Source organism: Hylobates moloch, unplaced genomic scaffold (assembly GCF_009828535.3).
Source record: "Hylobates moloch isolate HMO894 unplaced genomic scaffold, HMol_V3 SCAFFOLD_3, whole genome shotgun sequence".
Lineage (NCBI taxonomy): Eukaryota > Metazoa > Chordata > Mammalia > Primates > Hylobatidae > Hylobates > Hylobates moloch.
Window position 1 is genome coordinate 58,444,055 of NW_026652278.1, and position 17,347 is coordinate 58,461,401.

Below are 17,347 nucleotides of genomic sequence, written 5' to 3' on the forward strand. Positions count from 1 at the left end.
GACTACAGGCACCCGCCACCATGCCCAGCTAATTTTTGTATTTTTTAACTACAGATGGGGTTTCACTGTATGTTGGCCAGGCTGGTCTCGAACTCCTGACCTCAGGTGATCCACCACCTTGGCCTCCCAAAGTGCTGGGATTACAGGCGTGAGCCACTGCTAATTGAAACATTTGGTGTTTACTATGTGCCAGGCACTGTCCTAGGAAGTTGGGGATTAGAATTAAGAAAGATCCATTCAAGAGCTCATGGCGTTAAAGAGGGTCCTAATAAATCTAGACAAATAAACATTACATTGTGTTAAGTGCAATCACATCAGTACAAAGGGTACAGAGACAGGTTAAGTCCTCCAATGTTATCTGTGACAAAGTTTTTTCCCAGTCATGGTAAAACAAAACAATTAAGGGCAATGTAAAAAGTTGATCATAAAAAAAATCATCCTTTACTCTGATACCTTTTTGTTTTTTTGAGATGGAGTTTCGCTGTGTCACCCAGGCTGGAGTAGAGTGGCATGATCTCGGCTCACTGCAACCTCTACCTCCCAGGTTCAAGCGATTCTCCTGTCTCAGCTTCCCAAGTAGCTAGGATTATAGGCATACACCACCACACCCAGCTAATTTTTGTATTTTTAGTACAGACTGGGTTTCACTATGTTGGCTAGCTGGTCTCGAACTCCTGACCTCAAGTGATCCACCCATCTTGGCCTCCCAAAGTGTTGGGATTACAGGCATGAGCCACTGTGCCTGGTTTATCTTTCTTATAGAGAATTTAAAATGTTCTTTTTAAAAAATGATGTTGATATTTTTAAAATCTGTTTTCTTAACAAAATTAAAAGCTGGAAACTTTGAATTGGTTTTCTGACATTTGTCGTTTAAATTTTACTGCTCTGCAAATTAAAATAAAAAGTACATGAGGTGGGGGAGGCATCATAATAAAGAGAATGACTGGCTAGAGTAGAGTAAGTTTACTTTCTTTAATGAAGACTTCTAGGGTGAATGATAATCTGAGTTACAATTGAAAGAATGAATACAGGAGTTTGCCAGGAAGACATGGAGCTAAGAGACACATGGTAGATGAAGAAAAAAAGCGTGTTCTTTTAAGTATTTTTCAATGTGTTTGAAACATTATTATAACCCTAAAATGTTGCTTTGTGACCACCTATAAAAAGCGACAAAAACTTTTTAAATAAAGAAAGAGGGCCAAAGGATTATTTAAAATGTTGAATTCTCCTGAAATTTTCTCAAAAGAAATATCCTAGGAACAGAAGCTGGGGGTTATGCATAAACAAAGACGAGGAAGAAAGTTCTAGCTTTTAAGGACATGAATGAATAGTAACGGAGGAAAGCAGGTTAATTTCTGTATTGTAACTTTTAAGTGCTACAGGGAAAGATCTGAACAAACTACAATGAGATAAAAAGGATGTAACTCCATGGCATCACAGGATTAGAAAGGATAAATAATCTGAACCACAGGTCACATTTCTGTGGCAGCGCTCAGACTATAACTCAAGTGTGCCCACTGACTCTCAAATCTCTGGGGGATGGGGGTGGTTACCTATTATAGTCAATAGTGTCGGTTAAAAAGCTGAGTAGCATAATGTAAAAATGAGTTTCTACAGTTTTGAGGGATTTTAGGTTGTGTATTATAAAACTGTCAAATGTACACAAAAGTAGAGTGAATACTATAATGAATCCCATGTCCCCAGCACCTAGCCATTAAGCTACAGATCCATTCTGGGATCCAGATATATAATTGGTGATCTATTTCATGGCTGGATGTCATCCACAGAATTTCACACAAAGTGCATGTGAAGCAGAAAAGGTAGAGAACATCTGAAACTCCAAAGAAGCCTCCAACTCTGTAAGGCGTCAGAATCAGAAGTCGTATCACAGAAGCAGAGAACTATATTCAAAGAGGCTGTGATTAACAGTGCCATTCATTATAGACTGGGTGAGTAATAAACGAACCAGAAAGATACACTGAATTATCCAAATATGTATGAGTGACAGCAGTAGCAATAGACTGGTATGGAATAAGATTGCAATGAGTTGAAATGTAAAAGGAAAGTGACAGAGATGGTCAACTATTTCTTATGAGGGTAGAAGCAATAGGATGGAAAGGTTTAAAGGAGGCTTTCTTTCGAGAAAGAAAAAATAATCTTAGACTCTGCTTCTGTTGTACAGGGAAAAAGCCAATGGAGAAGAAAACGTTAAAGGCCTATGATTGTATCTATGTCTTTATAAAGAACAGAATAACTGACAGCATGGTTTCAGAAAGAAATTCAGGGGACAGAAATGAAAACCTATATATTGGATAGAAAGAGGTTACTTCCACTTAAAAGACCCCTTTCTTCCTCTTTTTACTGGAGGGGAAAAAAGAATGTTTGAGTCACAAACCATATTTTAATCATCTTTAGAACCCTAGGAATTAGTTTCTATTCTTCAGTAAATTTTTGTTTGTTTGTTTTTTGGTTTTTTTTGAGACGGAGTTTTGCTCTTATTGCCCAGGCTGGAGTGCAATGGCACGATCTCGGCTCACCGCTACCTCTGCCTCCTGGGTTCAAGTGATTCTCCTGCCTCAGCCTCCTGAGCAGCTGACATTACAGGCATGCACCACCACACCCAGCTAATTTTGTATTTTTAGTAGAGACAGGGTTTCAGCATGTTGGTCAGGCTGGTCTTGAACTCCTGACCTCCAGTGATTCACCCACCTTGGCCTCCCAAAGTACTGAGATTACAGGCGTGAGCCACTGCGCCCAGCCTCAATAAATGTTTACAAGTGAGCTTAACAGTGTATTTTCATCAACACAATACTTAGTGATAGAAAAGAAGTTAAAATATTCACTTTTAAAATTAAAATTTCACTTACATAAAAAAAAAAAATAGGAAAACTATTCAATCTCCAAGTATTAAGGGCTAAAATTAAAATGTCCCTACATCCATTGCAATTCTTTTTGAAATCTTCGCTGTTAACTCAGAAGCTGATATTCTGGACAATACTAGTAAATGTGATTATTCAACTGTTATTTCAAAGACTACTTATTCTTTAAGTTTACCTGCTTTTGAGAGAATGCCATTTCCTTTTGCTATGCCAACATAGACTAGAATATTTACAACATCAGAAACTTCAATATGGAGATTTGTTGTTCCTATATCATGATCTTTAGCAGCGACTACACCTGTGTATAAAACAAAATTTTACTTGACAAAATACTTTATATATATATAATAGTATAATCAGATATTCCCCCCAATTAGCTCGATCTGCATAATTTAATTGTAATTTGAGTTTTAGTTTCCTTATTACAAAAACCTGTTCCAAAAGTCATAATCTATAAAACACTCTATTTCAATAATTACATTTCTATTATAATAAAATGTACTATGATTAAAAATCAAATTAATAAAAAATAAATTAGCAGGTACTTAACTATATATTGGCTGTTAATTCCTAACATGTTGCTTAATATAAAAAAGGATTTCGATGGATTAAAGGAACAGATTTAGTAGAAACTAAAAATCATTAGACAATTTGTAGGAACGGTAATTCTTTTTTTGAGAAGGAGACTCGCTTTGTTGCCAGGCTGGAGTGCAGTGGCATGATCTTGACTCACTGCAACCTCTGCCTCAGGGGTTCAAGCAATTCTCCTGCCTCATCCTGAATAGCTGGGACTACAGGTACGCGCCACTACACCCAGCTAATTTTTCTATTTTTAGTAGAAATGGAGTTTCACCATGTCAGCCAGGGTGGTCTCAATCTCTTGACCTCATGATCCACCCACCTTGACCTCCCAAGGTCCTGGGATTACAGGCATGTAATTACCACCACGCCCATCCTTGAAGAGAAATTTTTTTTTTTTTTTTTTGAGACGGAGTCTTGCTCTGTCACCCAGGCTGGAGTGCAGTAGTGCAATCTCAGCTCACTGCAACCTCCATGCCTCCTGGGTTCAAGCAATTCTCCTGCCTCAGCCTCCTGAGTAGCTGGGACTATAGGCGCACTCCACCATGCCTGGCTAATTTTTGTATTTTTTAGTAGAGACAGGGTTTCACCATGTTGACCAGGATGGTCTCGATCTCCTTACCTCGTGATTCAACCGCCTTAGCCTCCCAAGGAGTGCTGGGATTGCAGGCGTAAGCCACTGTGCCTGGCCTGAGCAAAAATTTTAAAAAATCCAATATAATTCCTACATGGGAGAATGTGAATATATACCTACCATAAGCACTGCACAACCTGGGTCCTAGATCAGGACGTACAAAAAATCCTGGCAAATGAGAGGCCAAATTGAATTTTCCTTCTGGATTACAATATTCTGGCAATGGCAGACTTTTTAAAAGATCTTCGTATCTGAAGAATAACAACATTGCCTTCTTATAAAGATTTGCATTGGTATTTTCACATATATAATTTTCAAGTTGTTCAAAACAGCAGACTACCTTTCCATAAGACAAGTAACAATTTTCCTTGACAAAAGTGATACTGACTAAAATAGCAATTCTGCTTCTCTAACCATTAAACCATTAAAAAGCTCCAGTAGAAGGGAGGTCCTAAACAGGGTCCTGTGCTCTTTTTTTTTTTTTTTGAGACAAGGTTTCACTCTTGTTGCCCGCCTCGGACTCCCAAAGTGCTGGTATTACAGGCGTGAGCCACCGTGCCCAGCCTCTTTAACATGAACATTCTTTCCTTCACTGTCCTAACATAAAGACTTCCCCGCTACTGAGGCTACCAACTCAGTTTTGCTATCAATCAATCCACCAGACAGGGTCTCACTCTGTCACCCCAGCTGGAATTCAGTGGCACGATCTCAGCTCACTGCAGCCTCCACCTCCTCGGCTCCAGTGATCCTCTCGCCTCGGCCTCGCGAGTAGCTGGGACTACAGATGCCTGCCACCACGTTGGCTAATTTTTGTATTTTTTTGTAGAGACAGGGTTTTGTCATGTTGGCCAGACTGGTCTCCAAGTCTTGGACTCCAGCGATCCCCTCGCCTTGGCCTCCCAAAGTGCTGGGATTATAGGCGTGAGCCACTATGACACTCAGCCTCAAGTTATTTATTTTTAATTGAGATAGAAAAAGCCTACAGGTCACATTTACGGTTACTTATCCTATACTCTGGGGACACTCTCAGCTCAATCTCAAAAAGTCGAGTCAAAATGAAAACTTTCAAACCTTGCTGGCATCATAGTCTTGAAGTCTTCTCCTGAAGGCCAATCTTTCAATTTTAAAACAACTGTTTCTCCACTTTTGTTTTTCTGCCGTTCTATAAGGAACGCAGTTAATTACTAAAAGGGTAATTTCTGCCTTTTTATCTTTATTAACATTCGGAAAGCAAGAAATGTAAATGAATGAATGATTTGATTGTTGCAAATTACATGCTTAATAAATGCTTGCTTATTGACTTATTACTTATGTACTTATGTAGTATTAAAACCTTTGTTCCTTTTGCACATAAATAGAATTCATTAAATTACCCACTTGTAATATCTCAAAAGTTATTTTTAAAAATCTTGGTAACATCACAATCTTACATTTACACTTTTAATTTTCAAAGAGTTTTATATAAATAATTCAATTTTCAAAAGCTTATGGAACTGCCAAACATTTCTCCATAAGCAAAACAGTATCAACGGTATCTTTAAGGTCAAAGGAAATTAGTGCTAGAGACAGGGATTAGGACCCAGTATTTTGTTTCCAATTACTTGTTTCTTTTTATTAGACAACGTAAAACAGATGTTTCAAAGACTAAAAATCTGTTAAGTTACATTTGGGACTTATCATTTTGAAGGAGTATGATGGAGAAAATAGTAAAATAAAAACCAACATACTTGAAACTTCTTCAAAACCATCCCAGAATTCCTTAACATTGGCATTTGAAATGATGCTATCTTTGCAGTTCAGAAGATCAGCTTGGTGGTCTCCAAAATCAAGACTAATTGATTCCGCCTTCCATAGGCTAATGTTCATTTTCTTATGCACACCAGAAACCACTGCAGGCTTATAAATAGATAAATAAATAACAGTTAAAAGATATATAGACTTTCTTTTTTTTGTTTTGTTTTTTTGAGACGGAGTCTTGCTCTCTTACCCAGGCTGGAGAGCAGTGGCCTCATCATACCTGACTGTAACCCTTTGGGCTCAATTAATCCTTCCACCTCAGCCTCTTCAGTAGCTGAAACTACTGAATTTCGAGCCTAATGAGTTATTCTCTGAAAGTTAATGTCTCCTTTGAAATCACATAAATTCAAATTCCCTCACAGCTTTCTTACACTTGGTGGCGGAGGGTAGATGTCCTTTCCACCCAAATTCCCTAACAGCTTTCTAATAACGCAGAAACCAGTAATGGAAGATTTACAGCTTCTAAAACTACAATAAATGATATAAAAACATATCTTAAGAACATCTGATGTATTATTCTCAGGTTTTAAACAAATTCCTGTACTCTAATGAGGCAGAATTCTGGAATATAGAGAACACAGTAAGCTATGACTTAAAAGTTTCTGAAAAATGATATTTACTAGGCTGGGTGTAGCAATGCATTCTTGTAGTCCCAGCTCCCAAGGCTGAGGTGGGAGGATTGCTTGAGCCCAAGTTTATGTCCTGCCTAGGTGACACAGCAAAAACCCTGTCTCCAGAAACAAACAAAAAATTTAAGTGATTATTAGTATTCTTAAACTTGTAAAATAATTAAAATTTAGGAACCACAAAAGAAGAATAATCTCTAGCTAGATTTTTTTTTTAATTATAAAAGACATCTTAAAAAAGAAAAAAACACCCTAAATTCTGGTTTACTACATGGTTGAATGTTCCATTAAACATTTTTTCAATGAGCCAATAATATATACGACTTTAAAAATAGGTCCAGGTATTAGTTAACTCTTGCTGGCAATTCACATATTAATTCCTAGTGCCTAGTATCTATCCAATAATATTGCTGCTATTAGGGTAATCAGCAGCTTGTTAAAAGTAAATTTTTTAAAATAGATAAGGGTTAAGCTAATTAGTATAGCAAAATAATTCAAAGCAGAAATCTTAGGCTATCACCATGATCTTCTTATTTTTTTTGGAAACAGGGTTTCACTTTGTTGTCCAGGCTGGAGTGTAGCGGCATGATCATGGCTCACCGCAGCCTGGACTTACTGGGCTAAAGCAATCTTCCTGCCTCAGCCTCCCAAGTAGCTGGGACTACAGGTGTGAACCACCACATCTGGCTAATTCAAATTTTTTGGTAGAAACAGGGTCTCACTATGTTGCCCAGGCTGGTCTCCAACTCCCGGGCTGAAGTGATCAATCTTCCCACCTTGGCCTCCCAAAATGTTGGGATTATAGGCAGGAGCCACAGCAGCAGGCCTGTAAAGCTTTCTGATTAGACTCCTTGCCAATGGTATTATTCTCTTCTAACTCAACTTCTAATCTGCCTTGCTGTCAATTATTATAAAATGTCAATTTGATTATACAGATTCCACAATGAAAACTATCACCTAGAGTATAATGTTAAAACTCTTTAGTATGATATATAAGGGCATTTCATGTTCATTCCTCTAGCCATCTCCTTACACCACTCTCCCCCATGAACCATCATCTGTGTTGCAGATAATCACACCTACTCAGAGAGTTCCCTAAACACCTGATGTTCTTGTATATGTCCAGCCTCTTGTCCACCTAGCAAAAAACTTCACTTAACCTCTAAGGAATCAATTTAGACTAGCCTTTTTGAATTAGTATCCTGGCTTTGACATTTCCTTTTCTGGGTTCTCATAGCACCTTGAACAAAGTTCTTAAAACACTTAACATAATTATGAAAACAATTATTTGTATGACACTTTTCTACCTCAAAAGCTCACACAAATTAAATTTCAGCCCAGTAACGTCATCAGGACTTGAAGGAGACCAAGGCAAAAAAGACATGCTAAATCTTGTGTATATGCAATGCACAAGTGTGCATTTCTTTTTTTGGGGCGAAAGATTCAGCTTTCATCAGATTTTGAAAGGGATTAGTTACCTAAAAAGATCAAGAAGCACTGCACTAAAATGGTTCTTACTCATTTTTACATAGCTTACTCATTTTTATATATTCTTACTCCCTATGACAGAGACTGGATCTCTTATTAGATGCTCAATAACAGTTGAATGAACAAAGTAAACATTTTCCAGAAAACAAGAAATAAATTTAACAGAATACTGTCATACACTTAATTTGTTCATAATTTTTGCATTAATGTAGTAAACTGCCATCTGAAATGTATATCAAACATTATCAAAACTTTTGTCCAACAGGAAATCATTTATATTAGAGAATGAAACAATATAGTTTGTCATTCAAGATTTGATGAACTAATTTGTAAGTAAATGTTCTATGTATAAATATTACAGATAAGAACATCTACATAGGTTCATGAAAAATGCTGCCAATATTAACATTTTAATAGTAGACACGGATCTACTAACTGGACTAAAATACCAATCTAAAAAAGAAGAGAAAGGAACTGCATTTTGTTAAATTCAAGACGTTATTACATGTCTGTTCTGATAGATCAAAAAATAACATAAAATAATCAATGCTTCCCTATTAATTTATATTAAATCTGGCCAAAAAACAGGAATTGAGAAACAAGCATTCTGACAATCTTTTCGGTACTTTCATATCTTACTGTCCCCCAAATGTGTTAACTACTATTTTTCCCCCCTCTATTTCTATTCCTAAGGAGGGAACCATTCTATTTAATAAGCTTCAGTTCCAGCAAGAGTGTTTTTAATCAGCCTAAAATACACACCTGTCCTTGTTTCCAACATTCTTTGAAAAGCTTCCAATTATTGCTATTCTTATAATCCTTAAGCCATAAAATATGCTTCTCACAGATCCAAGAATGTGGTATATCACTGTATAATTTATTATTTTCATCCACTGCAGATATTATGCTTTCTTCAGGCTCTTCTTTAAGCTCTGGTTTTACATTTATCTTGGAGGTTTTACTTGGTGGAATTTTGTTTTCAACAACTGAAGCAATTATGTCATCAAGAATGTTAGGCATAGTCCGTCCACTTTTGCTACTCTATTAAGGAAAAAACAAAACAAAACAAAAACCTGTTTTTGAGAGAAATCACATACATTTTCCTCCCACAGACTTTTTTTTTTTTAAACAATATCCCTACATTCCAGAATATACACTTATCTTAGATTTGAGTTCCTATATTCCTGACAAAATGCAAACCAGAAGTCTGGTTGTGTGAGAACTGCCAGGTCTGAAAAACTTAGAAGTACAGCCTTCCTGTCTTTAACGTTGTTATAGGCCTGGGACAGAGAATACAGGTAGGTGGCATCCCTCATATACATTTTTTTAAATTTTTTAATATTTTATTTTATAAGAAATAGAGATGAGGGTCTTGCTATGTTGCTCAGGCCGGTTTCAAACTCCTGGGCTCAAGCAATCCTCCCACCTCAGCCTCCCAAAGTGCTAGGATTACAGGCATGATTGACGCCCCCACTCCATATATACATATATATAAACACACATATATACATTTTATATATATATATACACACACACACACACATATATATATTTTATTTTTTTTTAGATGGAGTCTCACTCTGTCACCCTGGCTAGAGTGCAGTGGCGTGATCTCAGCTCACTACAACCTCCGCCTCCTAGATTCAAGTGATTTTCCTGTCTCAGACTCCCAAGTAGTTGAGATTACAAGCATGCACCACCATGCACCATGCCTGGCTAATTTTTGTATTTTCAGTAGAGACAGGGTTTCACCATGTTGTTGGCCAGGCTGGTCCCGAACCCCTGACCTCAGGTGGTCTGCCCACATCAGCCTCCCAAAGTGCTAAGATTACAGGCGTGAGCCACCACACCCAGCCCCCATATACTTTTATTTTTTTTGAGATGGAGTCTCGCTCTGTCGCCCAGGCTGGAGTGCAGTGGCGCGATCTTGGCTCACTGCAACCTCCGCCTCCTGGGTTTAAGCAATTCTCTGCCTCAGCCTCCCAAGTAGCTGGGATTATAGACACGTGCCACCACACCTGGCTAACTTTTGTATTTTTAGTAGAGACAAGGTTTCACCATCTTGGCCAGGCTGGTCTTGAACTCTTGACCTCATGATCCAGCCACCTCGGTCTCCCAAAGTGCTGGGATTATAGGTGTGAGCCACCGCACCGGGCCCCCCATATAGTTTTAAAAGAAATTATACTGCTCTTTTTTCCTGGTAAATAATTAAGGCAAAATTTGACTTCTAATTATTTTAAGTAACATAAAACATTCACTTTCATGTGGGTTTTTCCCTTCACTAGACAAACAGTTTCCAAATTCTAAAGGGGTATCTTAGGGATCTTCTGGAATCGAAAAGTGCCCCCCCGCCCCCACCTTTCACCTTGGAAAAAAAGACGGAAAATGCCAGTTTTCAAGGTAAAGAGAGTTAAACAGAAACATGCCTAGCAATTTGGTACACTTGATTTCATCTGCATATTGGGTAGTTCAGAGCCAAAAACCAAGTCTCCAAATCATCTCTATTTAAGGCCCACATTAAAATAAAAAATCTGGCATCACACTCACTGGGGCTCCCATTGAATATACTGGGGCAAAGGCAATGCCAGCATCTGTAGACCCCACACGTAGCTTTCCAGCTGTTGTAGTCAGCAAATCCCGTAAGGTTGAGCCTTGTTCATTATTCTGGGACACAAGAGGTGATGTTCTGCCATTTGGAGATTCAGAGTTGTCTTGTTCTCTTTCTTCTTTAATTTGGTTTTCAAGGGTAAGTTCTTTGTTTTCTGAAATAGAAAATTTCACAGATTTTGTTTTGTTTTGTTTTGAGACAGAGTCTCATTCTGTTGCCCAGGCTGGAGTGCAGTGGTGTGACCTCGGCTCACTGCAACCTCTGCTTCCCAGGTTCAAGTGGTTCTCCTGTCTCAGCTTCCCGAGTAGCTGGGACTACAGGCATGTGCCACCAGGCCCAGCTAATTTTTCTGTATTTTTAGTAGAGACAGGGTTTCCTCATGTTGGTCAGGCTGATCTTGAACTCCTGACCTCAAATGATCTGCCCAGCTTGGCCTCCCAAAGTGCTGGGATTACAGGTGTGAGCCATCGTGCCCAGCCCTTACAAATTTTAATTCTATTAAGCATGGTGCTAAAGTACAGACAAAACTGGCCCCAGCATTTTCTACTGAGATAAAAACTGAAGGAAGCATTAGTGATTTATTCACCTAAACACAAACCTGAGGATGAGTGAGGTTTGAGACCAGCCTGGCCAAATGGATTCAATCTAAATATAAAAAGGCCTTCCTCAATATTTAAGACATGTTTACACCTGTTACAAATGAAAAACACTACAGCAAAGACAGGTAGAAAATACAGGTTAAGTTGTCCGGGCACGGTGGCTCATACCTGTAATCCCAGCACTTTGGGAGGCTAAGGCAGGTGGATCACTTGAGGTCAGGAGTTCAAGACCAACCTGGCCAACATGCTGAAACCCCGTCTCTACTAAAAATATAAAAATTAGCTGGGCATTGTGGCACGTGCCTGTACTCCCCGCTACTTGGGAGGCTGAGGCACGAGAATCGCTGGAACCTGGAAGTCAGAGGTTGCAGTGAGCCGAGATCATGCCATTGCACTCCAGCCTGGACAACAGAGTGAGACTGTCTCAAAAAAAAAAAACAAAACAAAACAAAACAAAACAAAAAAAGAAGACATAGGTAAGTTACACTTCTAGTGCTCTGGTGGCTTTATCAATATGCTCATTCACAAACAATTCTGTAACTAACAAAGGAAGGCTAAGGCTGGGTATGGTGGCTCATGTCTGTAATCTCAGCACTCTGGGAAGACGAGGTAGACTGCTTGAGCCCAGGAGTTCGAGAACAATCTGGGCAACATGGCGAAACTTCATGTCTACAAAAACTAAAAAAAAAAAAAAAAAAATTGGCCTGGCATGGTGGTTCACGCCTGTAATCCCAACACTTTGGGAGGCCAAGGCGGATGGATTACCTGAGGTCAGGAGTTTGAGACCAGCCTGGCCAACATGGTGAAGCCCTGTCTCTACTAAAAATACACAATTAGCTGGGCGTGGTGATGCATTCCTTTAGTCCCAGCTACTTGGGAGGCTGAGGCAGGACAATCACTCAAACCTGGGAGGCAGAGATTGCAGTGAGCCAAGATCGAGCCATTGCACTCCAGACTGGGCAACAAGAGCAAAACTCCGTGCTCCCCCACCCCCAAAAAGAAAATTAGGCATGGTGGTACATGCCTGTAGTATCAGCTATTTGGGAGGCTGAACTGGGAGGAGCGCCTGGGCCTGAGAGGTCAAGGCTGCAGTGAGCAACGATTGTGCCACTGCACTCCAGCCTGGGTGATAGTCTCAAAAAAACAAAAACAAAAACAACAAAAAAACAACAGGCTAGTTCCTAATAAGTGAAGACAAAATGTTTTACATTGAACCTAACCCATAATTCAAGCAAAAGACCAAAGTAAATTGTTTACCTCAATATTAACAGTACTTTATTGTACAATAGTACATTGTTGGTACTCTCACACATAAATAATCAATTATGTTTACCTTTTTTCTCCTCTCTGGCTTTTTGCTCTGCAAGATCTGCTAACCAGTGCAGTGGTGACTGGGATTCTGGAGGAGTTAACTTGTTATCTGTGCCTACTTCACTCTCTGGGCTGCTGCCACCATTTTTCTCAGACTTCTGAGGAGTATTTTGCTGCTGAGACTCAGGCATGCACAGAGAAATTTTATTACTGTGATTAAGAACATTCTGTAAAACCTATAAAGGTAGAACAATTACATTTTTAAACACTTTAATTATTCAATTAGTTATAGATACAAAAAATTTACACAGAAACACAGCAAATGTAATTCATACGTAAGTCCTATATCAAATTTCAAATAAATATCAAAGTTGACTAATTTAACCACAGATTTTATTTGAATAACCAGAGATTTTTACTCACTTGAGATACACCATTCATTGTAGGAAAATTTCCAACTTGTAAATTCTGTTTGTTAGTACAATGACAATGGGATTTAATACCATATTTTTCCCTAAGAGTATGCATGGCATCTAGAAGATCTGTCAAAACTACAAAATAAAATGGTAGTTAATAAAAAGTTACCACTAGTTGTTAATGCTGTAAAATTTTTTTCTTACAATATTTTATATTATAATTGGGAATAATGGAGGTTTTCTTGTGCCCTTTAAATTTCTTCCATTTTTCTCCATTCTCTTCTATCTATTACAGATTTGATTATTCAACCAAATTTATGTTCTCTTTTTTTTTGTTTGTTTGAGACGGAGTCTCGCTCTGTCACCCAGACTGGAGTGCAGTGGCGCCATCTGGGCTCACTGCAAGCCCCGCCCCCCAGGTTCATGCCATTCTCCTGCCTCAGCCTCCCAAGTAGCTGGGACTACAGGCGCCTGCCAACACACCTGGCTAATTTTTTGTATTTTTAGTAGAGACAGGGTTTCACCATGTTAGCCAGGATGGGCTCGATCTCCCGACCTCGTAATCCGCCCGCCTCGGCCTCCCAAAATGCTGGGATTACAGGCATGAGCCACCGCGCCCAGCCAAATTTACGTTCTCTATTCTTTTCTCTCTTATCTTTATTAAAAATTAGATATGTTCAAAAATTGTAAGAGGCTTTCATTAAAAATCCAATAGGCCTTTTCATTACACTCTAGCTTTCCACTTCTAATGGTGAACTTTCTTCATCACTGAGGCTTGGACTTATCTTCTGAGCTTTATTACATAGAGGATTTCCAATAATTGAGCAAGACAATTCAAAACTAGTTAAATCTTCTCTCTCCACCCTGTTATACTTCTAGATACTCCTTTAAGTGTTTCCTTAATCTGGAGCAACCAAGAGCAGTTTTATTAAATGAAGAAGATATACTTACCAGAACCAGGTATAATTTGGGTTGGCATTAAATGTTTGTGATCATGAGGCTGTCCCTTCACACACTTCATCCAAGCATACAGTTCTTTATCTGTAAGATAATATACCTTGTTGTATATCACACTCATGGTTTCATAATTATAAATTGATGGTGTGAAGAACTTAACGATTATATAAAATGTTTCATTGGCTAGAGTCACAGCCAATGAGAAATAAAAATAAAAATAATGAAATAAAATGTCAATGATATGCTTTAGATGTTTGGTTCTGAAACAAGTCAGGAAAAACAGTTCCACCATTTCCTGAATTTTATAAAAACAGTGACACAAAATGGGTATGATAGCCTTTCTAAAAATTACCAGTCATTATTATTAGTCATCTCTATCTTTGTAGCTAATCTTCTATCTCTTAGCTGCTTTCTGTGCCAAACAGAATTTATGCCTGATTCTAGTACATCAGACTGACACAGTTTGAGATGATTGTTAATTCATTTTCCTCTTATGCTTCAAAGACATGTAGAGGAACATGAGACATGTGAAAAAGCTGGTACCATACAGTTACTATTAACTGCTATTGCTGACTTCAAATAAGGTTTCATCCCTGAAGTTGTAAACAATTAAGGCATAGCATAGGGCATAACAAAGAATAAAAGCATTTGATACCTTGATCTCAAGAACTTTCTCTACAAATTTAGTGACACAGATAGCTACTTACGATGTGGCTACAAGAGTTTCCGTGTCACAAAGCTCAATAAACTCGGCATAAAAAAATCTAGAACTAGGCCAGGCACAGTGGCTCACACCTGTAATCCCAGCATTTTGGGAGGCCAAGGCAGCGGATCACTTGAGGTCAGGACTTCAAGACCAGCCTGGCCAACATGGTGAAACCCTATTTCTACTAAAAATAAAAAATTAGGCCGGGCGCGGTGGCTCACGCTTGTAATCCCAGCACTTTGGGAGGCCGAGGCGGGCGGATCACGAGGTCAGGAGATCGAGACCATGGTGAAACCCCGTCTCTACTAAAAATACAAAAAATTAGCCGGGCGTGGTGGCGGGCGCCTGTAGTCCCAGCTACTCGGAGAGGCTGAGGCAGGAGAATGGCGTGAACCCGGGAGGCGGAGCTTGCAGTGAGCGGAGATCGCGCCACCGCACTCCAGCCTGGGTGAAAGAGCGAGACTCCGTCTCAAAAAAAAAAAAAAACAAAAAAAAATTAGCCAGGTGTGGTGACGCATGCCTGTAGTCCCAGCTACTTGGGAGGCTGAGGCAGGAGAATCACTTGAACCCAGGAGGTGGAGGTTGCAGCAAGCCAAGATTGCGCCATTGCACTCCAGCCTGGGTGACAAAGCGAGACTCCATCTCAAAAAAAACAAAACAAAACAAAACTAGAACTATTGTTTCATAAAAATATACATTAAATAAAATTCAAACCCAGTCTAAAACCAGTTACCTTTAAGAGCTTTGACTTTCCTCTGCAAAACCTACATGGTAACTTGCAAATATTTTATATATTGCTTATATTTTAGACACTTATGTTGATTACCACTACATGAAGCTATATATTAAACCTACTCAATCTGAGTTTTATTATAATATTTAATAGTAAAATAGATATATAGATAGTATGGACAATAACCTAAGGCATAAGTTACACTTAAAAGAATGATACGATGGCCAGGCACGGTGGCTCACGCTTGTAATCCCAGCACTTTGGGAGGCTGAGGTGGGCCGATCACGAGGTCAGGAGATCGAGACCACGGTGAAACCCCGTCTCTACTAAAAATACAAAAAAATTAGCCGGGCTTGGTGGCAGACACCTGTAGTCCCAGCTACTCAGAGAGGCTAGGCAGGAGAATGGTGTGAACCCAGGAGGCGGAGGCTGCAGTGAGCCGAGATCGTGCCACTGCACTCCAGCCTGGGCAACAGAGCGAGACTGTCTCAAAAAAAGAAAAAAGAATGATATGGTAACTAACAAGACTATGCTTTCAAAATTAATACTACTATGAAAATCAGCAGGCTGGGCATGGTGGCTCACGCCTGTAATCCCAGCACTTTGGGAGGCTGAGGTGGGTGATCAGCTGAGGTCAGGAGTTTGAGACCAGCCTGGCCAACTTGGTAAAACTGCGTCTCTACTAAAAATACAAAATTAGGCATGGTGGCACATGCCTGTAATCCCAGCTACTGGGGAGGCTGAGGCAGGAGAATTACTTGAATCCAGGAGGCCAAGATTGCGCCATTGCACTCCAGCCTGGGCAACAAGAGTGAAACTCCGTCTCAACAACAACATCCAAAAAAAGAAAAAGAAAAAGAAAATCAGCAGCAATACAACAATTTAGTTTTAATATAAATATTCTTTATCTTATTCAAAAAAAGGATTTATGGTAGCTTACATATATATACATACATACAACACAGCAAAATAGAGTACATTAAAATTAACTTTTTTAATTTGGCAAAGGAAAACCAAAAGTAATATGAAACCAGGAAAAAAGGAATTTGAAATGCACGTCATGTCATCAAATTTTATAACAATTGAAAATATCAAAATACATGTATTGTGGTTTCACATTTTACTCATATTAACATATTTATTGCATATCCCAGAAACACTTAGCTGTAGACGTTCAGCTACGCTTCCACATTTGCTCAGGTTTCTTTGGTAAGAAAGGGTAAGAGACTTTGGTTAATCCTATCAGTAGAAGATACTGATGGTTAAATCATGGTTCATCTACCTGATATACTACTCTGAAAAAAGAGTGGCCTGAAATGAAAATGACATTCATTACTTTGAGACAGACAATCTATACTAAGTACTTCCAATGTTTCCACAATATTAATCCTCTTATTTCATCAGAACTCTACTCCTAACAAAAAATTCAATACCAGCTTTAGGTAGTCACTTCCAAAATTGCCTTGGATAATCTTTCTTAAAACACTTTTGTTTCATTTAATTACTTCCTTTTTGAGACAGGGTATCACTGTGTCACCCAGGCTGGAGTGCAATGGGGCAATCACAGTTCACTGCAGCCTCCATCTCCTGGGTTCAGGTGATCCTCCGACCTCAGCCTCCCAGGTAACTGGGACTACAGGCACACACCACCATGTGCAGCTGATTTTTTGTAATTTTTTTTTGTAGAGATGGGGTTTTGCCATGTTGCCCAGGCTGGTCTTGAACACCTGGGTTCAAGCATCTTTGGAAGCCAGGCTTGGCCTCCCAAAGTGCTGAGATTACAGGCATGAGCCACAGTGCCCAGCCCACACACTGGAATCTTAAAGCAACAAGGCCTAACCTAAATTTGGGCTACATTAAAGAACTATCTGACTGAAATGAGAAGATAGATATACTCATGAGGCTGATGGGTGTAGATGCAATTTAATTCTAGAAAATATAGCCATTAATAAACTGTGGTTACTTCTCCTCTTAAAAACAAACTGAAAAAAATTCCTTATACATTAATATGGAA

At 39.0% G+C, this 17,347-nt stretch overlaps 2 protein-coding genes across 4 annotated transcripts in view; both read right to left on the bottom strand.

The window, feature by feature from the left end:
• LOC131383159 (probable JmjC domain-containing histone demethylation protein 2C) overlaps positions 1 to 2,941 on the bottom strand; it is a 19,376-nt gene extending 16,435 nt beyond the window's left edge. Inside the window, exon 1 of the mRNA XM_058437015.1 lies at positions 2,936 to 2,941. Coding sequence (XP_058292998.1) covers positions 2,936 to 2,941 — 6 coding nt within the window. The remainder of the gene's footprint in view (positions 1 to 2,935) is intronic.
• A 29-nt stretch (positions 2,942 to 2,970) lies between these two features.
• JMJD1C (jumonji domain containing 1C) overlaps positions 2,971 to 17,347 on the bottom strand; it is a 345,065-nt gene continuing 330,688 nt past the window's right edge. For 2 of the 3 annotated variants that reach the window (XM_058436284.1, XM_058436283.1), the window contains exons 14-22: positions 13,889 to 13,978; positions 12,945 to 13,072; positions 12,544 to 12,757; positions 10,551 to 10,765; positions 8,766 to 9,044; positions 5,820 to 5,988; positions 5,164 to 5,254; positions 4,213 to 4,343; positions 2,972 to 3,177 (exon numbers count right to left, since the gene is read on the bottom strand). In XM_058436284.1, coding sequence (XP_058292267.1) covers positions 3,038 to 3,177; positions 4,213 to 4,343; positions 5,164 to 5,254; positions 5,820 to 5,988; positions 8,766 to 9,044; positions 10,551 to 10,765; positions 12,544 to 12,757; positions 12,945 to 13,072; positions 13,889 to 13,978 — 1,457 coding nt within the window. In that variant the 3' untranslated portion in view covers positions 2,972 to 3,037. Of the gene's footprint in view, positions 3,178 to 4,212; positions 4,344 to 5,163; positions 5,255 to 5,819; positions 5,989 to 8,765; positions 9,045 to 10,550; positions 10,766 to 12,543; positions 12,758 to 12,944; positions 13,073 to 13,888; positions 13,979 to 17,347 lie in introns of all 3 variants that reach the window. The other variant, XM_058436285.1, reaches the window with a different exon arrangement.